Source organism: Sodiomyces alkalinus, assembly GCF_003711515.1.
Source record: "Sodiomyces alkalinus F11 unplaced genomic scaffold SODALscaffold_2, whole genome shotgun sequence".
NCBI classification, from domain to species: domain Eukaryota; kingdom Fungi; phylum Ascomycota; class Sordariomycetes; order Glomerellales; family Plectosphaerellaceae; genus Sodiomyces; species Sodiomyces alkalinus.
The window spans coordinates 4,167,552-4,191,358 of NW_021167080.1; the positions used below are offsets into that span (position 1 = coordinate 4,167,552).

Sequence of the window (23,807 nt, forward strand, 5' to 3'; positions counted from 1 at the left end):
GGGGGGGTTCTCTTACTGTTTGGATTGGGGTTTACCAAGCCCCTAGTTGGCGGGATCAGACCCCTCTCTGTCGTCAATACGGCCTTGATAATGGCCGAAAGACCGCTAGCCGCTTCGCTGTGGCCGATATTTGTTTTGACAGCACCAATCCACAGGGCTTCGGTGGACGGGTCGGCCGTTTTTGGGACGCCTTCCTTGTTCATTGCCTGCGAGACGGCGTGGACCTCGATCGGGTCGCCAACTGGCGTGCCTGTTCCGTGGCACTCGAAATACCCCGTGTAGCGCGGATCGAGATCACCGCCGCGCCGGTACGCGTGTTGGATGACCTGAACCTGGCCCTCTTTGTTGGGGTAGGTAATGCCCACATTGGGAACTTTGCCGTTCGAGTTTACCGCCGACGACCTTAGCACGCCACGGATGGGATCCCCGTCACGAAGGGCATCACTGAGACGCTTTAGATAGACGGCTCCAACGCCGTCCGCTCTGCCGTAGCCATTGGCTGTCGCATCGAAAGTGTGGCAGGTGGAATCCGGGGAGAGAACGCCCAGCTTCGCGGTGTTCATGTGCTGGTCGACGGTGAGTATCAAGTTGGTTCCACCCACAATGGCGCCGCTGCACTCGTTATTCCGGAGGGCGTTGCACGCGTTATGCATCGCATAGATGGAAGACGAACAGGCCGTGTTGACCGTTATGCTCGGCCCTGACAGGTTGAAGACGTGACTGATGCGGTTCGAGATGATGCCCGGGTCAACTCCCGTGGCGGCGTAGCTGTGACGGAAGTCCGGCTCCTTAAAGGACATTTGTTGGAAGTCGCTGGTGAAACTCCCGACGAACACGGCCGTCTTGGTGTTTTCGATCTGGCTCAGCGTAATGCCGCCGGATTCTAGAGACTCGTAGACGACCTCGAGGAGCTTTCGCTGCTGGGGGTCCATCCACATGGCCTCAATGGGTGAGATATTGAAAAGTGACGGGTCGAATTCTTGGAGACTGCTGTCCAGGAAATATCCGCCAGGGACATTAAATGAGCCAGGACGCTCGTTGTTCGGATGGAGGTGGGCATCGATGTTGAATCGTGAAGCCGGCACCTTGGGAGTCCTGCCGGTTCTCTTCTCCATTATCATGTCCCAGAACTGGGGAGGGGATGAAACATCTCCAGGGAGGCGACATCCTGCGTTTGCGACGATATGAAATTAGCCTCGGTACGGAGAGTGAAAGTGTAACTGTAATGATGCAGGGTTCGAGCTCGTCTCACCCATTCCAACCACAGCGATAGGCTCGAGCTGTTCGCTCAGGGGTTTCTCGGTGTATCCATTGGGGAAATTGGCTGCGTATTCTTCATCGCTCGCAATCGCCAGTGATTCCTGCCAGCCCACGCCGCCGCTGAGCGAGCTGGCTGAGGAGGACGATTGTATGGTGAGTCCCGGCATGTTGAAAGGTGAACTGTCGGGACAAAAGTTGAGGACTGATACAAGATGAGAGTTGTGAGAATGAACTCCTTTGTCGACTTTAGGTTTCCCTCGGCGAGCGACTGTTAAAGGTAATATGGGTAGTTCTTGATTCTGGTACTGGTTACTCAAGCAGTAAGCCTCAGGGACATGAGCGCTATCTGTTACATTCTTCTGTTGCATTCGGGCCGCACCGGCAACTTCCAAATAGGAAATACACCGGCATAGGAAGATCATCCCTCTTCCCCAAGAAGGGAACTCAGACCCGGTACGGTATGGGGTTACAGTAAATTGCTACTCGGGGCCCGCCCAGTCATGGCTTATCTCTCGGCCCGGTTCTTCTCTGCTTCAAGATAGCTGGCGGTGGATGCAGTTCAAGGGCTGGGAGGCAGACCACGTGCATGTGGTTACAACGATGCAATGTGTCTTCCCATTCTGGTTGACCCGTTGCTGTGCCAGGAGCAGGAGAGTACGCCTTCTGTCAAGGAAACAGCGACAGCTCGGAATAACACGACGAGGCTCAATTTCAAGAGGATATGTACATAGTATCATAGTGATGTACAGATATGCTTAGATGTGCTTTAAAAGGTTGCTGTTTGCCGGGGTGGAGGTTGAGTCCACAACGGAAAGCTGGTTATCAGATTCATGTATTGTTCTATTCTGAGAGAGTGTATCGTGCCGGCTTCCCTTTTCAACCCGTCACATGTTTCTCCCGTTCCCACAGAGCAGCGGAGACAGTCGCGCCAGGTCCAAGAATGATAATGCTAATCAAAAGTTGGGGAATCGTAGTGACAGTGGTTGTAGAGTTCTTGAAGATTGGCCGCGTGGTCATGAGATGATAGATCCACAAGGCACAGGATACATTGACGACAATCCAGTCGTATTGCAGGAAGAGCAAAGCACCTTGGTGAATGTTCTCGGAGCTTGCTGCAATGACGTGAGATGGGGAAGGGATAAAGAGCCTGCCAAACCCCACACTTGGGTCGCTAGAAACTAGACTGGTCACTATCGTGAAGAGATGGACACTTCCGCTGATGAACCCAACCAACAAGTACGAGTACCTTACTAAGCTGCTGGTCTCATCATTCTGGCCTTTTAACAGTTCAGTCGAGTTTCGGAGAGGGGCAAGTTTTGCCACTGTCGCAAGTAAGAGAGGCGAGAATTGCTGGGCGGCAGTGATAGCCTGGCGGCGAGAGTCGCTGGCAACGCAATATCCGAAGAGCATGGTCAAGACTGGTATAAAGCCCATAACTACCATGACAGGAATAAGGACCTCCGCTCTTCTTTTAGAGACTGGGCTGAGATTCCCCAAGTTGGAATTCGTGACATGCGTGTGCTTGTAAAGATACAGCGGAAAGAGGACGGCCGCGCCAAATAGGTTTGATAGGAGCGGCCAGAGAAAAAAGCTAGCTTCCCGTCAGCTCTCGCATCACCCCCCAAGCAGAAGAGCATAAGTAGTTATTTAGAAGTTTTAGTATCCGCTACTCACCGACTTGAAATCGCTCGACTCTGGCCTTTCCTGCTTGCTTCAATGAGAATCCACATCGCCGCTGCCATGAGAAACATCTGAAAGTTGAGCATAAACAGCCATGTGCCATTGTCCCTCCCATCAATTTGGTCGTCAAAAAAAGAAACAACAACGGCAATTGCAAAGTCGACGGGTGGAAAGCCAATGTAGGTCGTTCGGAGTGGGCGACCATCGGCAAATGTACCGGTCCACCCTGCTTTCAGAAGAGCCACCAAAGTGCCATTATAAGCCATCATGGGCCAGAGTAATACGAAACCCGTGACAGACAGGGCCAGGAAACATTTCTCGTTGATCCGTAGATTGGCCATACTGAACAGTAAAACAGCGGAACAGTGGAACTTGCCGCTTGTAGTTCGTACGGTAGTTGGTTAGGCTTAGACTTGAAGACTAGAGTAAAAGAAAACTGAAGAACCGGGCTGGGAAAAGGAAGCTGTCAAGAATTGAGGCTGGGAGTCCAACAACACCAAACCCTCGAACTATTCTTTTGGAATTGGCCTGTCTAGGAGACTCTAGGCAATTTGTTCGACCGTGTACAGAGTACGGAGTACACAGTATGTCGTCGAATCTAAGCCAGGGTCCCCACGCACAGGGCACGTTGTGGAGAACTCGGCGGCTCGGGCCGCTCGGGCCGAGATCAAGATGGGAAAGTCTCCGGGACTTGTCTCCACCCTTCTCCGCCTTCACTCCGGCCCATTGGCAATCCGTGCGCAATCCTGTCACTGCTACAACGTGGACGCCTACCCATCTTTTCTCACGCTCTCCCTCCATTTCGATTTGTACGGCGCACGGTCGTATCTCTTACGGTTGACCTCGACCAGTTGGTGAATGTGACAAACAACCGCAACATTACGACAAGATTGAGGGCACAGAATCATGCAAGCACAGAACGACGAATACGACGTGCTGATCGTCGGCGCAGGTACGAAGTTCCTTTGCACCCCGTCTAGAATGTGGCCCATCTGATGAATACCTACGACTCAGGATGGTACGGTCTCATTGCCGCTTATACGTACCTGAAACTGGCACCCGAGACAAAACTGCTTATCCTTGACGATGGCGATACTCTCGGAGGCGTCTGGAATTCAGAACGGATCTATCCAAATCTCTTCGCCCAGGTCGGCCACGGGCTTTTCGAGTACAGCTTCTACCCTATGAAAAAAGAGGGCCTCACGAAAGACCGGTACATATCCGCCAAGACGATCCACGATTATCTCCAGTCATTTGCCAAGGATTATGATCTCGTCCGGCGCATTCGATGTCGCACCAAGGTCACCAGCGCCCGGAGGTTTGGGTCAAAGTGGATTCTGACGCTGAATGATGACGAGGCCTGCCAAGTCACCGGGTCGAAGCTCATCGCAGCGACTGGGGTGACTAGTGGACCTCACGTGCCGGATTTCCCGAGAGACGGCTTCGTGAAGCCCATCATTCATTCAGGAGAGATTGGATCTCATATTGAGACCCTACTGGGGCCCGAGGTCCAGCGGGCCACTGTCCTCGGCGCGGCCAAGTCCGCTTATGACACTGTTTTCTTTTTGCTAAAAGCTGGAAAGAAGGTCGACTGGATTATTCGCGATGACGGCTCAGGGGTAAGTACTGCACGTGATTTATGGTTGAGATGTACTATTGCTTCTTTTTCCCTCTTTCCCTGCCTTAATTTTCATCGACAGCAGTGCCTTAACTGACCTAGAGGCCTTCTACTCTCAGCCCTTGGCGATCATGCCGCCCAGGCTAGGTGGTCTTCTAAACACAGTCGACGTGATGGGTACCCGGGCTCTTGCATCCTTCAGTCCCGCTATTCTGAACACGTCAGGGATATGGTATCAGCTTCTGCAGAAAACAGCGGTTGGGAACTATCTGACCAAGGTTTTCTGGAGGTCTGTCTCATGGATGGCAGAGCAGCATGCTGGGTATTCTAAAAATCCCAATACCGAAAAGCTTCAACCAATTCCGCGTGGATATGGGTAAGCAATGTCACCCACAGGACGGGAAATTATCTTTCTAACACACAGACCAGCGTCTTCTGGGCCAACGCCGGTCTCGGCCTAGCATCAGCGCCAGACTACTGGAAGGTCATCCATGCCGGCGACCTCACCGTGCACCGGACGGAGATCACGGGCTTTTCGGACGGCAACAAAGTCCATTTGAAGAACGGGGAAACCCTAGAAACGGACCACGTAACTCTCTGCACTGGCTGGACGGATAACCTCGGCATGTTCGACGAAGCTACCCGTGCGGAATACGGGCTTCCGTCACAGGCAGACTGGTCGGAGGAGTGGGCCAAGCTGGACGCCGCTGCAGACGAGGTTGTCCTGGAGAAGCTTCCTTTCCTGAGGCGGAATTCTCCGAACACAAGAGCGTCTTCGTCTCACATGAGGCCTTGGCGTCTTTACCGTCGACTCGTCTCGCCCAGGATGGCGGCCAAGGGGGATCGCTCCGCCTTCTTCCCCGGCCAGATTCACAGTGTTTATACCCCGCTGGTGGCGGAGATGCAGGCTCTCTGGGGCGTAGCGTACCTCCTCGGGAGGCTTGATCTTCCGACTGAAGTGGAAATGAAGAAGGAAGTTGCCGTGTGGTGTGCGTGGACCAAACGACGGTATGCCTATCCATAATCCCTTTTGGTAAAGAAGCGGCTGTCTAACATCTCTACGACACATGCAGGTATCTGGAGCAAGGTCGCAGACATCCATATTCTATATACGACTACTTGGCTGTAAGCTCCGTGTCCCCTTATGTTGATTTACGATTCTTTTGGGCACGAGAGCTAATAGAAAATCGGAATATAGTACGTTGACACTTTGGCCCGCGATATGGGCCTCAATACGAGCCGGAAGTCCAACATGTTTAGTGAGATGTTTCTTCCATACCGGCCTCGCGACTGGCGAGGGCTTATCTCCGAGTTTCTTCAAGCAGAGAAGATGCGCCGGGGCAGAGAGAAGGGCTTGGAAGGCAAATCTGGTGATGACTCGGACACGACGTGAGCTGGGCCTGTTGATGTTGGAGTTGGGGAATTGTCGTATGGTAGATTATGACAGATGATTATTAGACTTCATGTTGTCAACAAATGAAGGGATCTTGTATAGTCGCGGTGTTCGTGACACTTGAGAATACATGTAGTATATGGAAGAAAATGCTGGTCAAGTCACCATTTCCTCCAATGTGGCCATGAACGCTTTTCTCTAATTTCAAAACTATTTGATGCCGCTTGGCTTTTTCCAGACATGAAGTTGCATATATCTCAACTCCGTACTTGATTGAAATGATCCTCCCTTTGGAAAGTTGACAAACCTCGAGCACGTATATTGTTCTTGACTAACTACTGTTATGCACGGAGTTGGGCAATGGGAGATAAAGCTGAATAATAGTCTAATGACACTGAATTGCAATGACTTCTGCTTATAGATCTGTATCAGACTGTTCCTACGGCTACTAACTAGAAGCATCCGTCTTCACAGCCTAATGGCCCCCTACTGTGCCCATCATTCAACCTCACGTGGACCACCATCACGGCCACTCGTACGACTCTTCACTTAGTCCATATCTGTGCTGGGAATGACCTTTGAGACGCGACTCTCGACGGTGAGGCCAGTCTCGCCCAAGATGAACCTCCCATTGCCAACCCAATGGGCGTTCTCGAGGACCTTGAGGTCCGTATTGCCCACCTCAAAGGTATGAGCAGTGGCTGAGGGGGAAGAAGCCCGTTAGTAAGTCTCGACATGGTCACCTTGGACACTGGGAGCGATTTACGTACTTGAGCTTCCAAAGGGAATAGTCTTGGCCTCGGGGCTATAAGCAAAGACCTTGCCAACGCCCTCGTCGACTCTCACAATGCCGCCATAGTAAAAGGAGAAGGGGACGCCTTCCTTGGTCCTGTTTCACAGAATCAGCGACGAGAGATCAGATCGATGTGGGGGGGAAAGGGAGGACGGTGCGCGTACTTGGCAATGCCCTTGAAGTTGACGCGCGCGTGGCTCTTGTCCGGGTCAAAGTAGAGCCAATCACCGCCAAACACGACACTGGCATCAATCTCGGGCTTGAAACCCGGTACGCTCTTGATGGTACCGGTTGGGGTTTGCTTTGGCGCTTGTTAGCAGCACGAGGGCACTGCAAGTGGAACTCGCTGGTAGCAGGGTGTATGAGTATCTCACAAAGTGAAGGAACTGAGAACCGGTTGACACGTCGCCTGCGAGCATGACATATGTCAGGGGGTCGTGAAAGTCATCATTGATATCGATTATGCGGGCAGCAGAGTGTCAAGGCTTACCAACGGGATTGCCCTCTCCAACATCGACCTTTTTTGAGTAGAAATGGTCAGCGAAGAACTTATTCCGATATCAAATGGAAGAACTTCACGTACCTTGAATATCAATGCTGGCTGCAGACTCGGGAAGCCTGTTGGTCCGGACGTCATTTTGAAAATAGGGGGGCAAAAAGTCCTAGTAAATTTAAGAGGATATAACGAAAGGCATTTGATTCCATAAGACAGGTAACAGCATCCTGATGTTTGAACGAGACAGTGGACAGGGGCGTATAGTGATAACTAAAGTATCTCGAGGTCTAAGGTGCTTGTATCCCGACCGGACTCCCCTCATTTCTCTCCCCCCGTCCCTAGCCCGAGTCGGATCCGGACCCCGGACACCGGGCCGAGTCCCAATTAGGCAGGAGACCGACTATATGGGAACCTGGACGGGAAACCCAAAAGCGACATTCAGGCAATGGGACGCAGGATCAATCATTGAACCCTCATTTCCATCGTGCTACCTGCTGTTAGACCCAGACGTTATGCCCTGCTGGTGTTTTTGAGGGTATACCGTATACTCACCGGGTTATACGTACAATTTCACCATTTCTTTGGAAGATTCGCAGCGCCAGCCCTAGGGACCAGACAACACCTCAAACGCATAATCATGGATTCGCCTGACATGTCCGGAAAACGACCATTCAGAGTGATCGTGGTTGGCGCCGGCATAGGCGGGCTTACGCTGTCCAACGCACTTCAACGAGCAGGCATCGACCACGTCGTCCTGGAGAAGCACAGGCAGGTCGTGTACCCTTCGGGTGCGAGTATCGGGGTATGGCCAAACGGATCTCGTCTCCTCTCCCAGCTGGGCTGTCTTGAATTGGCCAAGGGAGTGTGCGCTCCGATGAAGACAAGCCTCAACCGCACCTCCGACGGAAAGGTCATAACCGTCAGCAAGCTTTTCGACGAGATTATCAAAAGGTCTTTATTTGGATGAGACGTTCAGTTTGAAAACTTCCTAATACGCGTGCTGCTTATGCTGCATATGCGGCTAACCTTTGTTCTTTTCCACCGCAGGCACGGATACGAGTATCTTCTACTGGAGAGACAGGAGTTCGTCAGGGCGCTTTACGACGGGTTGCCGAGCAAGGAGCCGGTCAAGACGGAGTGTGCTGTGACGGACATTATAGAGTCAGAGCACGGCGTCCGAGTCCTTCTGGACAATGGGTCTTCCGAGGACGGCGACATTGTTGTTGGAAGCGATGGAGTTGCCAGTTCTGTTCGTCGGATGATGTGGGACAAGGCCAACAGCGTTGCCCCAAACTCGATAGGGACTGCAGAGATGAGAGGTACGCATCCCCTTTTTCGCCCTCAACTGTCTGTAAATGTTTCTGCCGCTGATTCTCGGCCTGCATCCAAACGGATAGCACTCAAAACACGCTACAAATGCTTAGTAGGGCTTAGTCCCTCTATCCCGGGGTTCCCAACGGGAATCATGGCCGTGGTACATCACGATGGATTCAGTTTCTTGTCAGTGACGGTTATAACAACCAGTATATTTTGTCAAGGGAAGGAAAGCTGACATGTTATGGGAATAGGCTCTTCACCCAGCCCGAAAAGACGTTCTTCTTCGTGTTTATCCACCTGGACACAACTTACTACTGGCCATTGTTTCCGAAATACACGAAACAGGACGCTGAGCGGGAGGCTTCGAAGCTCCTCAATTTTCCAGTACACGACGGCGTAGTCTTTGGCGACATATGGGAGAAGAGGCTCCGCGGGGAGTTGGTCAACATCGAAGAAGGCATCGCTGGGCGCTGGCACTCGGGGCGTATTGTGCTACTCGGGGACGCGGTGCACAAGGTATGTGAAGCCGGATGTCATGCAGCAAAGTATAAGTTGAGATCAATGATGCTAATGTCTGTCGATACATTATTTGATCCAACAGTTCACCCCCAACACGGCGTTTGGCGGAAACTCCGCAATGGACTCCGCTGCGACCTTGGCCAACCTCCTGCGGCAGAAGCTCGTCAACTCCCCAGACGGCCTGTCGTCGCACCCCGGCCAGTCTGAGCTCTCTGCTATCTTCCAGTCGTACCAGGAGAAGCGTCAGTCCCCTGTGCGGTACATCGGCTGGTTCAGCACACTCATGACAAGAGTCGCGGCTTGCGAGAATGCTCTTTTTAAGTTTATGGCGATTCGCGTGTTTCCACTAGCCAGTGACGCTTTAGTGGCCGACATGTTCGCCTGGCAGGTCAAGAGAGGGGTCAAGTTGGACTACGTGCCGCTTGTCGATGCGCCGCGGGGAACCGTGAAGTTTGATGATGACAGGGGCGAGGAATCGGAGTTCATGAGCAAGGACACTATGTTTTGGTTCACGGGAATGGCCGTGGTATGTTGGGCCGTGTCCATGTTTGTTCTTTCTCGTGAGAAAGCACAGCTCTGAGGCGGTTGATATTTCACATCCCCCATGGCCTACGCAAATACGGCGCAGCGTGCTCAAGTTTGTATGTGTATAATTCAGATTCATGGATAATTACAACGGCAACATCTTCAACTCGTGTGACCACTGGCTGACATGCACCATTGGCCATATGCAGTCTTGGTAAAGCCAAGTCCAAATGTGTTCATCTCCTGCAGGTCGGGCCGGATACGTTTTGGTAATTGCCGCAGCCGTGAGCCCATTCCCGTCAGCGAAGAGTGGTTCACTGACTAATGATGGCTGTTTCCTATAAAAGCCTACAATCAGACATCACGTAGAACACATATGTACGGCGCACGGGGTGTAGCATGGACCTATATTGGATATCTCAGGGGTAGATCAACATACCAGCACAGCACAGGGCAACCCTCTGCATCCCAATCCCATCATGCCATTCACAAACAAGGTATTCACCGTCACCGGCGCGGCGTCCGGAATAGGACGAGCGACAGCGATGCTCCTTTCCCGCCGGGGCGCCCTCCTCTCACTCGCCGACATAAATGCAACAGCACTAGCCGAAGTCGCGGCCCAGGCCGAGACCGAGCGGGAACGAGCAGAACATCATACACCTACAACCACCGAACAAGTTGCGCAAGTGCAGCCTGTTTTCACCTCCGTGGTGGATGTTCGGTCGGCCGAGGAATGCAACGCCTGGATAGCAGCAACCGTATCCCATTTCAGACAACCCCTCTCCGGGGCGGCGAATCTGGCCGGGGTCTTCGGCCCGAGCATCGGCCGAGCGCCCGGGGCGGTGCGGAACCTCGACAACGACGAGTTCGCCTGGGTCATGGACGTCAATGTCAAGGGGACGCTCAACTGCATGCGTGCCCAGCTGGCCCACATGCAGACGCGCGAAGGTGCACGCGGCCGCCACCACGGGGGTGCCATCGTGAACGCTTCCAGTGTGGCCGGCATCAGCGGCGGGCCCCTGAATGGTCCGTATGTCGCCAGCAAGCATGCCATCGTGGGGTTGACGCGCACGGCGGCCAAGGAGGAAGGGGAACGCGGCATTCGGGTTAATGCTGTGGCGCCGGGTATTATTGCCACCCCCATGATTACACAGATCGAGGCGGCCGTGGGTAGCAAGGATCTCGTCGCGCAAGGTGATCCCGGAGTCCTTGGGCGCAAGGGAGAAGCTTCTGAGGTGGCCGAGGGGATTGTGTTTCTGCTGGGGCCGCAGAGTAGGTTCATTACTGGCGTTGTGCTGCCAATTGACGGTGGGTGGGCTTGTTAACTACACTAGCAGCCTCTCCATCAGGGGAGAAGGATAGAGATGGGACTCATGGGAGCGTCTTGACATGTTATGTGGCCATCTGCGATAGGAGTATTGATCAATATTCTTATGGACTATACGGACGACATTCGAGGACGTCAAGTGAAGTACAACAAGGAAGGTTAGACAGTAGTAATGGTGATAACGCCCCATGACGCCGTATATATTCATGTATACTCCACTGTCAGCATAAAGGACCAGACGCTTTCGTATCCCACTGCACATCTCAGTTCGCCAGAAACATGGCATACTTCTTAAACTCCGGGTCCTTCAAGAAGACGTCCATCTCCTCCTCAAACAAGTTCAACAAAAACTCGACACCGCCCGCAGCCAGCTTCGGAAGCACGAGACAGAGCCGAGTCATACGGTTGAAGGAATACATGGGCATCCTCAACGCCTCGACGAAACCCCCGTTGCCAAACAGCTCGTCTCCAAAACTCAACAAGTTCGTGGGGTACGTAAGCAGCGGCGACACGAGCAGCGTAGTGCTGTCCAGGCTCGCGTTCTGCAGAGACAGGTGGGCAAAGTCCGGCACGCTCCTGGCCAGGGCGTACGCATCCAGCAGATTCGCCGTGGTTACCGAGTTGGCGCCGTCGCGGATCGTGCGCGCCACCGCGGGCAGGCCGGTCTCCGGGGACGTCAGGGCGGAAAGGGGCATGGCCGACAGGTTGATGCAGGTGAGGTTTCCCATGTAGTCGGGGGGAAGCGACGAGGAGAAATAGGGCCGCCCGTCTACCGTGACGGCCAGGATGGACAGGGCGTCCGGGTTCGTGATGTCGCCGGTAGTTTTCCCGCTCTGCCGTGCGGCCTTGGCCCGAGCCTTGAGCACGCATCGCCATATCAGGGCCACTATGGCGTCGGTTCCGGAGATCCCGTCGCCGCCCTTTGCGCATTCCCGTTGCAGGGCGACGAATTTGCGCGGCGGGACGTAGAAGATGGCCGACTTGAGCGTCCGGGTCTCTTCAGGCTGTGGCTCTTCTTTTGCGTCTCCGTTTACTTTCTCCACCGGTGCGGGCGCGGCATCGTCTTCTTCCGCGGAATCCGGGGTTGGTGTGGAGGCTGACGGGGGTGCTAGGCCTAGTAACCGCCAATTGCCCGGATCGATTTCCTCGACCGACTTTCCGGTTTGTTCTTTCGCCCATGTCTTGTCCAGCAAGCTGCGGTCCATGCTGGCTGGTCCTGGCGGCACCGGAGTTGGCAGCTCTCCAGGCCCCGGGAACTGCAAGGCCCGACAATGCTCGGCCCACAAGGTGAAAATGCGAACTCCGCCAATGCCGTCGGTTGCTTTATGATACATGCCCGCCGTCAGGAGACAAGCGCCGGGGATGAAGTTGGCCTGGGCCACGAGGACTTCGGGCCCCTTGTTGATATCAGGCATAAAGGGGGCCCATATCAACGACTCGTCCGGGAACGAGTCGGTGGGGAAGGCCTCGTCTTTCAGCTCGTCGTACGTCTTTGTCGTCTTGAGCTCGTTGAACTTGATCTGATAGGGCCGCGGCCCATGGCTGTCCACCGGGCTGTAGCGAATCTCGAGCTGCCCCGGCCGATAGCCAGGGGTGCCGGGCGTCTGCGGCCATACTCTGCCAGCCACCCAGGGCAACTGGACAAAGGTTCTGTGGAGGCCTTCCTGAAGGAGTTGAAACGCCTGCTTTGGGCTCACGCCGGGTTGGAGGGGGAGGTAGGACAAGGAGCAGGAGTAGTTTCCGGGCGGTGCATGGTCTAGAGGTGTAAGTGGGATATGCAACTCTGCCGGTACGGAACCCATGGTCGACAGTTGAGTGGACAGGACAGTTCGTCTGTGCGCTTTCACCACGGTGGGAGCGAAAGTTGAGAATGGAACATGAATGAATCGAAAAGGTTGTCGGTGAATTCAAGGAGCGGGCGAGGTTTCAATAGGAAATGGATCAATGATGGCTGTGTGGAATATGGTATGGATGGTGTTGTCGGCTCCGGAGCACGTGAACGTCGCCGGAGACGGACCCACAACGGAAGCCGGAGCGGGATATCCGAATTAGGAAATAGCCGGTGTAGCCCGGTGTAGGAACCGAGTAGGACCGACAGTCCAGTGACACCGCCGATGCACCGTGACACACAGCAGACATCCCAGGAGACGCCTAAGCATAGATACATGTAGGCTCAGATGTCTGTATTTACTGATTCTATTCTTCCTGTCCCATAACTGTAAGCCGTAAGCCGCGCCCTAGGCTTCTCCTCAGTACAAGCTTTCGATTCAACACACCTGGCTCCACGGTCTACCCCCCGCCCAATCTTCACTGCCCACGATGACCGCGAGTCAAGACTCACATGGCGGGACGAATGGACTCAACGGCCACGCCAACGGCCACGCCAACGGCCACGCCAACGGCCACGCCAACGGCCACGCCAACGGCCGCGTCAACGGGGCCAACGGGGCCAACGGTCACACACCACCTTCGACCAAGCCCGTCGCCATCATTGGCATGAGCTGTCGCTTTCCGGGAGATGCCACCAGCCCCGAGAAACTATGGGAATTGGTCTCCGAGGGTCGTAGTGCGTGGTCGGAGATTCCAAAGAGTCGCTTCAACCAAGAGGCTTTCTTTCATCCTCAAGACTCCAACCTTGGAACTGTAAGGACATGAAAGATCTGACAGTCCTCCTCCTCCTAACCCTCACCCACAGGCACTGATGCTTCCATGTTCTCCATCTAGTCCAACGTCAGGGGTGGGCATTTCCTGACAGAAGATGTCTCCCTCTTCGACGCCTCCTTCTTCAACTTCTCGGCCGAAGTAGCTGCCAGCATGGACCCCCAGTACCGGTTGCAGCTCGAGTCGACCTTCGAGGCCATGGAGAGCGCCGGCGTCACCATCGCCGACATGGCCGGGACCCAGACGTCCGTGTTCGCGGGCGCCTTCTTCCGAGACTACCACGACGTCCTGATGCGGGACCCCGAGACGCTTCCCCGTTACTTCATGACAGGCAACGGCGCCGCCATGGTCTCGAATCGTCTCTCCCACTTTTTCGACCTGAGGGGTGCCAGTGCCACTATAGACACCGGTTGTTCCACCGGCCTGACAGCTCTCCACCTGGCGTGCCAGAGCCTGCAGACCGGCGAGGCGGCCATGTCGGTCGTTGGCGGCGTCAACGTCATGATTAACCCGGACATGTTCGTGTCCATGTCGAACCTGGGCTTGCTCGGACCCGACGGTCGCTCCTATACATTCGACCATCGGGGTAAAGGGTATGGGCGTGGCGAAGGTGTCGCCACTCTGCTCATCAAACCGCTCGAAGACGCTCTTCGAGATGGGAATCCCATACGAGCCGTTATCCGTACCACCGCTCTGAACCAGGACGGCAAGACGCCCACCATGACGTCGCCGTCTCCGGAAGCTCAGCAGGAGCTGATCCGCACCTGCTACCTCAACGCCGGCCTCGATCCTCTCGAGACGGCCTACGTCGAAGCTCACGGAACTGGTACCAGGACCGGTGATCCCATCGAGGCCGGCGCCATCGGCGAGGTCCTGGGCAAGGGACGTCCCGCAGACAAGCCTCTCTTGATAGGATCCATCAAGTCCAACATCGGCCATCTCGAGGCGGCTTCCGGCCTCGCCGCCATCATCAAAGTGGCCCTGGCCTTCGAGAAGGGCTACATCCCGCCGAACCATGACTTCCAGGTTGGGAACCCGGGCATCCTCTTCAACGAGTGGAGGCTGCGCGTCCCGGTAAAGCTGGAGCCGTGGCCCGCAGGTCTCCCTCGTCGCGCCTCGATCAGCAACTTTGGTTATGGCGGCACCAACGCCCACGTCATCATGGAGGACCCGAAGTGCTACCTCTCCCGAAAGGACACGGAAGAGACATCCAACGGTTCCTCCTCGTCCCTTCAGCGCTTTGTATTCCCCGTCAGCGCGAGGGACGAAACAGCCGCCAAGACCGCCATCTGCAACCTCAAGGAGTTCCTCCAGTCGAAGACGGAGGGAGAAGAGGTGAAGCTCGACAACCTCGCCTACACGCTGGGTCAGAAGAGGGCACTGTTCCCGTGGCGAGCCGCTACCCAAGCATCGACGGTGGCCGAACTGATCGACAACCTCGGGGACAGCGGCCTCCCGCCGACGCTCGCCAAGGACCTTCCGCGCCTCGGCTTCGTGTTCAACGGACAGGGCGCCCAGTGGTTTGCCATGGGACGCGAGCTCATGGGCGCCTACCCGGTGTTCGAACAGACCATCCGCGAGGCAGAACTCCAGCTTTACTCCCTAGGTTGCGAGTGGTCGTTGATCGACGAGCTGAAGAGGGACGAGGCGAGCTCCAGGGTCAACGAGACCCAGTTGGCCATGCCGCTCTCCGTGGCCATCCAGATTGCTCTGGTCCGGCTTCTCGGGTCGTGGGGCGTCAAGCCTACCGCCGTCACGGGTCACTCGTCCGGTGAGATCTCGGCCGCTTTCGCCGCCGGCGCATTGTCCCTCCGTGCCGCGATGGCGACGGCGTTCTTCCGCGGCTCGATCACGGACAAGTATTTGGTCCAGGATAAGACCACGTCCGGGTCGATGATGGCTGTTGGTCTTGGTCCCCAGTCTGTCGAGCCCTATCTCGACCAGGTCACGGAGGGCAAGGTCGTCATCGCCTGTGTCAACAGCCCCTCGAGCGTGACCTTGTCCGGAGACACGACGGGCATCACCGAGCTCGAGGCCAGGCTGAAGGACGAGGGTGTCTTCGCCCGCAAGCTGCAGGTTCCCGCTGCGTATCACTCTCACCATATGGCTCGTCTTGCCGCGAAATACCAGGCCGCCCTTGAACCCCACGTCCTTCCGAGTGCGAGCTTTGACGGCGTTTTGTTCTCGTCTCCTGTCACCGGCGGGTGGGTCGAGAAGCCTGAAGAGCTCGGCCCGGCTCACTGGGTCAAGAACATGGTCCAGCCCGTCCTGTTCGCCGACTCGTTCTACAACATGTGCGTCGGGGACACTAACACAGAGGAACATGAAGCCGACAAGTCGAAGAACATCGACATGATTGTCGAGATTGGCCCTCATGGCGCCCTTGCCGGTCCCATCAGACAAAGCCTGACCACGGTGGAAGCGCTCAAGGGTAAAGGCTTGGGCTACGTGTCGTGTCTGAACCGCGGCACCGATGCCGTCCAAACAATGCAAGATCTCGTCGTCAACCTGCTGGGCAAAGGCTACCCCGTCGACCTCGGCAAGGTGAACTTCCCCCTACCCACCGAGGGACTCGAGGTCGTTGCTCAGCTCCCCTCGTACCCCTGGAACCACTCGACCAAGTTCTGGATGGAGTCCCGGAAGAACAGGGACTACCGCCATCGCAAGCACGCTCCCCATGATCTCCTGGGCACTCTTATTCCGGGAAGCAACCTGTTGTCTCCGACGTGGAGGAACATGATCCGCCCAGCTGAGATTCCGTGGGTTCGTGACCATATCGTCGACAACGAGATCGTCTACCCAGGCGCAGGCCAAATCGCCATGGCCATCGAGGCAGTCCGGCAACTCTTTGTCGATAAGGATGTCCCCATCGTCGGGTATACCCTCCGAGACATTGAGATCATGAGAGCTCTCATCATCCCGGATACCATTTTCGGTGCCGAGGTCCATCTGAATCTCACCGTCCCTGATGACAGGTCGCTGTCACGAGACTGGCGCGAATTCCACATCTACACGTACAGCGGCACTTCGGGGGCAGACGAGGCGGGAGACTGGGTCGAGTGCTGCAAGGGTCTCATCTCCGTTGTCACGCCCACTCCCAACGGCCACACGTCGGACTGGCGCCGCGTGTATCCCGAGACGAAGGCGATCAACTTCGACACCAAGTCCGGGGCGTACAGCCGGGCCATCGAGGTCAGCGACTTCTACGACGGCCTCTACGCCATCAACATCAAGCACGGCGAGGCCTTCCAGAACCTAGACGCCATCCGCAGCGGAAACGCCCAGTCCGTCACGGCGTTCCACGTTGCCGACACGGCGGCCATCATGCCGTCGGGTGTGCAGAGCAGCCACGTCATCCATCCCATCACGCTCGATCAGCTCTTCCAGGCCGCTTACACGGCCGTCTCGCCGCACGTCCAGGCCACCATGGGCGCCGCCATCCCCCGCTCGATCAAGAAGATGTTCGTGGCGTCGGATATCAGCAGCCAGGCCGGACACGAGTTCCACAACTTTGCCAAGATCCACTACGCGAGCGCTCAGGGGTTCGACGTGTCCATGGCCCTCGCGAACAAGGACGAGCGGGGCGGCGCGCCTCCCGTGCTGGAGATCGGGCAGATGCACTACCAGTCGCTCGGAAACGTCGCCGCGAAGGACGATTCGGACCAGACCAAGCTCTGCTTGAAGTCCAACTGGGTCCACGACCTGTCCGTCGTGAAGAGGGATACCTACAAGAAGTCCGTCAAAGGACTGATGAGCCCTCGCGAAACCACCTTGGTCGAGGACCTTAAGCGGGCTACCGTCTATATCATCAACGACGTCCTCGAAGAGCTCACGGAGGAGGACATTGAGAAATTGGACTGGCACTACAAGATCTTCCTGGACTGGTTGCAGTATCAGCAGGAACTGGCATCGACAGACCAGATCGCGCCCATGAGCTCGAAATGGTCCCAGGCCACCGAAGGAGCAAAGCAGCGGCTCTGGGATCAAGTCAGCGCGGCCTCGGTCAACGGAGAGATGTTGGTCCGCATTGGCAACAACCTCCTCGGCATTCTGCGAAAGGAGGTCACCCCCCTGGAGCTCATGATGGAAGAGAACCTCCTCTACAAATACTACGAGAACGCCCTCCGCGTCGAACGCTCCCTCGAACAGGTCCAGAAACTCGTCAAGACCTTCTCGTACGCCTACCCCCGGGCCAAGGTCCTCGAGATCGGCGGCGGCACCGGCGCCTGCACCGGCCCCGCCCTGCGCGCCATGAGCGACGACGAGTCCGGCGCGAACCCCCACTTTGCGCGCTACGACTTCACCGACATCTCGTCCGGCTTCTTCGAGACGGCGCGCAAGACCTTCGCGGCCTGGGAGCACCTGATGACGTTCAACAAGCTCAACGTCGAGGACAGCGCCGAAGAGCAGGGCTTCGAGCTCGGGAGCTACGACCTGATCATCGCCTGCCAGGTGCTCCACGCCACGCGCGACATGGACCACACCATGGCCAACGTGCACAAGCTGCTGAAGCCCGGCGGCAAGCTGGTCATGGTGGAGACGACGCAGGATGCCATGGACGTGCAGCTCGTGTTCGGCACGCTGCCTGGCTGGTGGCTCAGCAAGGAGCCCGAGAGGAAGTACAGCCCCAATATGCCCCTCGACATGTGGAAGGGTGTCCTCTCCCGCACGGGATTCTCCGGCGTGGATATTGCGATTCGCGACAGCGAAGACGACCGCAACTATGCCATGAGCGTCATCATGTCGACTGCCTTGCCGGACCATCCTAGCGACTATGCCCAGCAGGTCGTCCTCGCCTATGCCCCACACGTATCCCCTCCCCCCGAAAGCTGGCTCTCTGGTCTTCAGCGATCCATCGAGGGGGGGACAGGGGCCCATGTGTCCATGGAAAGCCTCGACAAGCTCAACCCCGCCGGGCAAGTGGTCGTCTTCGTTTCGGAAATCGAGTCTCCCGTCCTGGATGGCATCTATGGTGCTGGCTTTGCGTCGATCCAGCGTCTTCTCACCGAGGCCAAGGGTGTCTTCTGGATCACCCGCGGCGCTACCATCGACTGCCCGAATCCCGATCTGGCCCTCCACACAGGTCTATTGCGTACTCGTCGTCTCGAGGACAACTCGAAGCGATATATTGCTCTCGACCTCGACCCCCAGGACGCGGACGCCGTCTGGTCCGATTCCTCCATCGAGACCATCTCCGAGGTTTTCGCCAGGACATTCGACTATGCGACGGAGAAGAACACGCTCGACTTTGAATACGCCGTCCGCGGAGGTGATCTCTTGGTCCCGAGGATCAGCGAGGACTCCAAGGAGAACAACGAGACGCGCGCCGACGACACGACCAACATGGAGCCCGAGATGCAGGAATTCCTGCAGCCAGGCCGCGAGCTCCGCATGGGCGTTGAGACACCAGGTCTCCTCGACAGCCTCATGTTCAAGGACGACCCCGAAGCCGGCAAGCCCCTCGAGGAAGACTTTGTCGAGATCGAAGCCAAGGCTTTCGGCCTCAACTTCCGCGACATCATGGTCTCGATGGGCCAGCTGCAGGAGAAGATCGTGGGCTTCGAGTGCAGCGGCATCGTTACCCGCGTCGGTCCTCCTTCGGCCAACAACGCCCAGCAGCAGCACAGCTTCAAAGTCGGCGACCGTGTGTGCGCGTTGACGACGCGGGGCCACTGGGCCAACAGGATCCGCATCCACTACACGGGCGTCGGTACGATCCCGGACCACATGTCGTTCGAGGCGGCGGCGTCCATCCCCATGGTCTTCGTGACGGCGTACTACAGCCTGTTCGAGAAGGCGCGGCTCGAAAGGGGGGACACGGTGCTCATCCACGCCGCATCGGGCGGCGTGGGACAGGCGGCCATCATCCTGGCCAAGTGGGCCGGCGCCGAGGTCTTCGCCACCGTGGGCGCGCCGGAGAAGCGCGCGTTCGTGCGCGACACGTACGGCATTCCGGACGACCATATTTTCTCCTCGCGCGACGTGTCGTTTGCCGCCGACGTGCTGGCGACCACCGGCGGCCGCGGCGTCGACGTCCTGCTGAACTCCCTGGCGGGCGAGATGTTGCAGGAGTCGTGGAACGTCATGGCCACGCTGGGCCGGTTCGTGGAGATTGGCAAGCGCGACATCCAGACGCGGAAGCGGCTGGAGATGGAGCCGTTCGGCCGCGCCATCTCCTTCATGGCCGTCGACCTGATCCAGCTCGGCAACTTCCAGGGCAAGACCATGCACCGCGTCATGGGCGAGTGTCTGGACCTGCTCGAGGCCAAGACCATCCAACCCATCCAGCCGGTCACCGTGTACCCCATCTCGGAGATCCAGCGTGCTTTCCGCACCATGCAGGCGGGCAAGCATCTCGGCAAGATCGTCGTCAAGCCGAACCCGGGGGATCTCGTCAAGGTGTTGTCGCAGAGGCAGGCGGTCAAGCTGAACCCGGAGGCTTCGTACCTGCTCGTCGGCGGGCTGGGCGGCATCGGTCGGTCTATCGCCCAGTGGCTGGTCGCGCGGGGTGCGAAGAACCTCATCTTGGTGTCCCGTTCAGCGGCGTCCCAGAGCAACTCGCAGGCCTTTGTGAAGGAGCTGCAAGCCGCGGGTTGCAACACGGTCATCAAGAATTGCGACATTGCGGATGCCAGTGATCTGCGCCGCGTTATCGATGAGTGTTACGCCGAAGTGCCCGCTGTTAAGGGTGTCATCCAGGCGGCCATGGTTCTCAATGTAAGTGAAACAAGTGATTGATCCTGATTCCTCCCCGGTTTCGCTTCCCCAAGTCACTAACACACACGCCAGGACTCCGTCTTCGAACACATGGAATACAAACAATGGGTCAACGCCACCCGTCCCAAGGTGCTGGGCACGCGCAACCTCCACGACCAGTTTGGCGACTCCCTGGACTTCTTCGTCATGCTCTCCTCCGCCACCGGCGTGCTCGGAAACACCTCCCAGGCCAACTACGCCGCAGGAGGCACGTTCCAAGACGCCTTCGCACGGTTCCGCACCTCGCAAGGCCTCCCCGCCGTGTCCATCGACCTGGGAATGGTCAAGTCGGTCGGCTACGTGGCCGAGACCAAGGGCGTCGCGGAACGTCTCGCAAAGATCGGCTACAGGCCGTTGGAGGAGGACGAAGTGCTGCGGATCATCGAATCGGCGGTGCGGACGCCCCTGCGCCAGCAGCAGGCGGAGGCGGGGCGCCACAGCCAGGTCATCACGGGCTTGGCGCAGTACGAGAGCGTCGACGACATTGTGTGGCGCGAAGAGCTGCGGTTCTCGGGTCTCCGGCGTCTTCGCGGCTCCCATGCCAATGCCGATGGCGAGGCGGCAGGGAAGAGAAAGTCGGGCGATAACAGCTTCGGAACCGTCCTCTCCAAGGCGGAGTCCATGACGGAGGCTGTTGGGCACGTTGCCGGTGCTATCGTGGCCAAGCTGTCGGAGATGTTCATGTATGCCGCCTCGGACATTGATACGAACCAGGGCCTTGGCAAGTACGGAGTGGACTCGCTGGTGGCAGTTGAGTTGAGGAATTGGCTTGTCAGCAGGATGCAGACGGAGGTTTCCATCTTTGATATCTTGCAGAGCTCGTCGTTGATGGTGTTGGCGGAGAAGGCGGCGGCGGCGAGTAAGTATGTGATCAAGGCTGGGCTGGTGGCGGCGGTTTAAGGGGCTTTTGTTTTCTTTCTTTCGATTCGTTCTTGTTATCTGTATTCTGCTAAGAGGTTCCTTTGCCATTGTGAACAATACGCTGCTGAATTAAAGTCATTTGCATCAAACGTGGAGACGGTGCTCCATGGTATCCGGCCGCACAACACCAAACATGCGCTGCCCCAGTCCCTGCTCTGAACCAACAAACGCCAGCCAATATCGACGACCGTCAAGTGACTACTCGAATGTACAATCTGGTAGTCTACCAGCTTAGAACGTTGAAGATGGATTTTCGCGGATCTGGGGCGCCTTCAAAGACGCGAGCCCGGGTGGCTTCCCTCTCGGGGGTGTGGGATCGGGCGAAGTAGCGATCCAGAGTAGTTGATTGCTGTTTGAGCTGTGACCGAACGAAGCTTCCCACCGCGGTTGCTGTGTATCTGGTGTCAGTCTGGTCTGGATTGTGTGGTGGTCTTGTAGTTGTCTGGTGATGGAAAAGGGCGGAAAAGGGGGAATAAAAAGGGGGAATAAAAAGGGGGGAATAAAAAGGGGGAAGGAAAAGGGGAACAAGAAAAAAAGCTGACTAACCTGCTCCGACCATCATAAGAGTGGGAAGAACCCTTGTATTTATTAGTCTTGTTATGATTCTCATCTGGTTTCTTCCAGAATAAAGGCTGAGTTTGGCTCTTACCTCGTTGTCATGACCGAGGACGTAACGGCCTTTGTAGCTGCTCGAGCGACCATTTTGGTGTGAATATGTCTGAGTGTGGAATAGAGTGAGATGAGAGTGAGTGGCGGATGAGTGGCGGATGAACCCGATCAGTTACTCCGTATGAGAGACGGGACGAAGGTGAAAATGGGGATGACTAATCGTCCTGAAGTGGACTCAAGTCGCGGGTGTGGTGTCGTGGTATAAGTTGGTTGTATCTAATGAGTGTAACATACCAGGCAGATCATCATTTATATCTTCATTCTCAAGTTTAAGAAATTCCATCGCTTTATAGAGTATATGATTTATGTGTCTAATATAGGGCGAGTGTTGTTCGAATATTGCATAGTCTAGTGGGAAAATCGGCCGACGAGGCTTCTATACGGCAAATCACAGGGGGCACTATAACAACTTCTAAAAATAGTAACAAAAGGCTTCTAGGTCCACGCCAATAGTAGAAATAGCTCTACCTAATAATAGCATATATAATAATAATTACATAGGTATATAAACATTCCCTTAATAGTAGTTAAGTAAATAGGGCGTATAAAATTATTCCACTATATAGCTCTATATAATCTTACGTAATATTATAAACCTATTCGCACTTATAAAGGTATTTATATATACTTACGTAACTATAGCTAGCTCTACGTAATAAATAATAATAACGGCTAGTAATAACTCTATTTACCTTCTTTTAAAAATCGATTATATAGTAGTATTCACGAATAACTATTATAACTTAGCGGCTTACCCTATTTACGATAAGCCTCGACCTAGTTCTACACAGTTAAAGCGCGAAACCTCACCTACCTAGTCGGATTTATCTATAATCGACCTTACGGATATAACACCGCCGCGTAAACGAAAGGAAAAAGATATCCCGCTACTAACCGCACTTTAAATTCCGGGTACGGAAGCCCGCGCTCTGGTTTACGTACTCCGGCACGGCGAAACGGAGCGTAAAAGAAGCATCGCGCAGATAAGAAAAGAGAAAGCGAAAAATCCTATAAAAGAAATCAGTATCACCCTATATAGTTATAAGTATAACGGATTAACTATTAGAGGCGTACCCTTCCGCGAGATTAAATCTATCGCTAGGTAAAAGGTTATAGGCCGAGTTATAATTCTACTTAACCTTCCTTATCCTATGTCTTAGTATTTAGTTCGGTATAGTATTTCCTAGTTTAATACGTAATTAGTATAGTTTAAGTAAGACCTTATAGTCTACCCTTATAATGAATAGAATTAGAAAAAGCTTATAGACTACCGTAATAGAATATATAAGACTATAACGTTACGCGTACTGTTATATAAAGCCGACTTCGACCTTTTAAAAGACTACTATCTTAGTTTTCTTCGTGTAACGTAAATTAAAACTAAGGCACCTAATCTAAATATTTCACGTAAACGACTAGGCCGAAAAGCTACTACGTAAAGTAATATAGTTATAGATAGAGATATACCTAGTACTATAAAGAAAGAAATTATCGTTAAACCCCGCGCAGAATTAGAAAATAAGAAAATAGTTAGAAAAATACCCACGCTTCCGTAGACGTAGGTGAAAAAGGAGGATAAAAACGACTCTAATATACAAAAGGAGGAAATAAGCGAGGGTAATATAAAGACGGAAATACCTAAGGATAAAAAGCCTTATATAAATCAAAAGGTTATTATACCTCCTTTAACGATAGGGCTTTAAGACCGTACAGGTCCGTCTATTATAGGATAAAAGCGTATAATTTCGAAAGTCAACGGACAGGAAGATCAGGATAAAGAATAAAAAAGATAAGTAAATACTATTCGCTATAATCGCTAAGTTGAATATCGCGCTCTAAATCCTTTTCGTCTATCCCTATAATAGTCTTATC

General features: G+C 55.0%; 8 protein-coding genes across 8 annotated transcripts in view; 4 read left to right on the plus strand and 4 right to left on the minus strand.

Annotated features, from left to right (window-relative positions):
• SODALDRAFT_396749 (hypothetical protein) overlaps positions 1–1,427 on the minus strand; it is a gene marked incomplete at both ends in the record, with an annotated part of 7,575 nt that extends 6,148 nt beyond the window's left edge. Inside the window, 2 exons of the mRNA XM_028615293.1 lie at positions 17–1,104; positions 1,204–1,427. Coding sequence (XP_028468906.1) covers positions 17–1,104; positions 1,204–1,427 — 1,312 coding nt within the window. The remainder of the gene's footprint in view (positions 1–16; positions 1,105–1,203) is intronic.
• Positions 1,428–3,846: 2,419 nt separating this feature from the next.
• On the plus strand, positions 3,847–5,978 carry SODALDRAFT_291625 (FAD/NAD(P)-binding domain-containing protein; the record flags this gene model as incomplete). Its single annotated transcript, XM_028608670.1, has 5 exons — positions 3,847–3,892; positions 3,955–4,559; positions 4,678–4,934; positions 4,988–5,534; positions 5,757–5,978. The coding sequence occupies 5 exons, from the start codon at positions 3,847–3,849 to the stop codon at positions 5,949–5,951; spliced, it is 1,650 nt and encodes a 549-aa protein (XP_028468907.1). The 3' UTR covers positions 5,952–5,978.
• Positions 5,979–6,500: 522 nt separating this feature from the next.
• On the minus strand, positions 6,501–7,381 carry SODALDRAFT_396764 (hypothetical protein; the record flags this gene model as incomplete). The annotated part of the gene is made up of 6 exons (XM_028615294.1): positions 6,501–6,652; positions 6,722–6,840; positions 6,909–7,045; positions 7,119–7,153; positions 7,235–7,262; positions 7,328–7,381. 6 exons carry the CDS (start codon positions 7,379–7,381, stop codon positions 6,501–6,503), a joined length of 525 nt encoding a protein of 174 aa, XP_028468908.1.
• Positions 7,382–7,892: 511 nt separating this feature from the next.
• On the plus strand, positions 7,893–9,656 carry SODALDRAFT_271826 (FAD/NAD(P)-binding domain-containing protein; the record flags this gene model as incomplete). The annotated part of the gene is made up of 5 exons (XM_028607797.1): positions 7,893–8,191; positions 8,288–8,559; positions 8,638–8,740; positions 8,809–9,073; positions 9,159–9,656. 5 exons carry the CDS (start codon positions 7,893–7,895, stop codon positions 9,654–9,656), a joined length of 1,437 nt encoding a protein of 478 aa, XP_028468909.1.
• A 343-nt stretch (positions 9,657–9,999) lies between these two features.
• SODALDRAFT_330816 (NAD(P)-binding protein) lies at positions 10,000–11,003 on the plus strand. The gene has a single exon (XM_028611299.1). It carries the CDS (start codon positions 10,147–10,149, stop codon positions 10,924–10,926), a length of 780 nt encoding a protein of 259 aa, XP_028468910.1. The 5' UTR covers positions 10,000–10,146; the 3' UTR covers positions 10,927–11,003.
• A 188-nt stretch (positions 11,004–11,191) lies between these two features.
• Positions 11,192–12,790, minus strand: SODALDRAFT_396768 (hypothetical protein; the record flags this gene model as incomplete). The annotated part of the gene is made up of 1 exon (XM_028615295.1): positions 11,192–12,790. Exon 1 carries the CDS (start codon positions 12,728–12,730, stop codon positions 11,192–11,194), a length of 1,539 nt encoding a protein of 512 aa, XP_028468911.1. The 5' UTR covers positions 12,731–12,790.
• Positions 12,791–13,397: 607 nt separating this feature from the next.
• Positions 13,398–21,248, plus strand: SODALDRAFT_291632 (putative polyketide synthase; the record flags this gene model as incomplete). Its single annotated transcript, XM_028608671.1, has 3 exons — positions 13,398–13,571; positions 13,653–20,306; positions 20,379–21,248. The coding sequence occupies exons 1-3, from the start codon at positions 13,425–13,427 to the stop codon at positions 21,243–21,245; spliced, it is 7,668 nt and encodes a 2,555-aa protein (XP_028468912.1). The 5' UTR covers positions 13,398–13,424.
• A 241-nt stretch (positions 21,249–21,489) lies between these two features.
• On the minus strand, positions 21,490–22,218 carry SODALDRAFT_357133 (hypothetical protein; the record flags this gene model as incomplete). Its single annotated transcript, XM_028613971.1, has 5 exons — positions 21,490–21,680; positions 21,813–21,844; positions 21,916–21,984; positions 22,052–22,109; positions 22,170–22,218. 5 exons carry the CDS (start codon positions 22,216–22,218, stop codon positions 21,490–21,492), a joined length of 399 nt encoding a protein of 132 aa, XP_028468913.1.
• Positions 22,219–23,807: the final 1,589 nt, after the last annotated feature.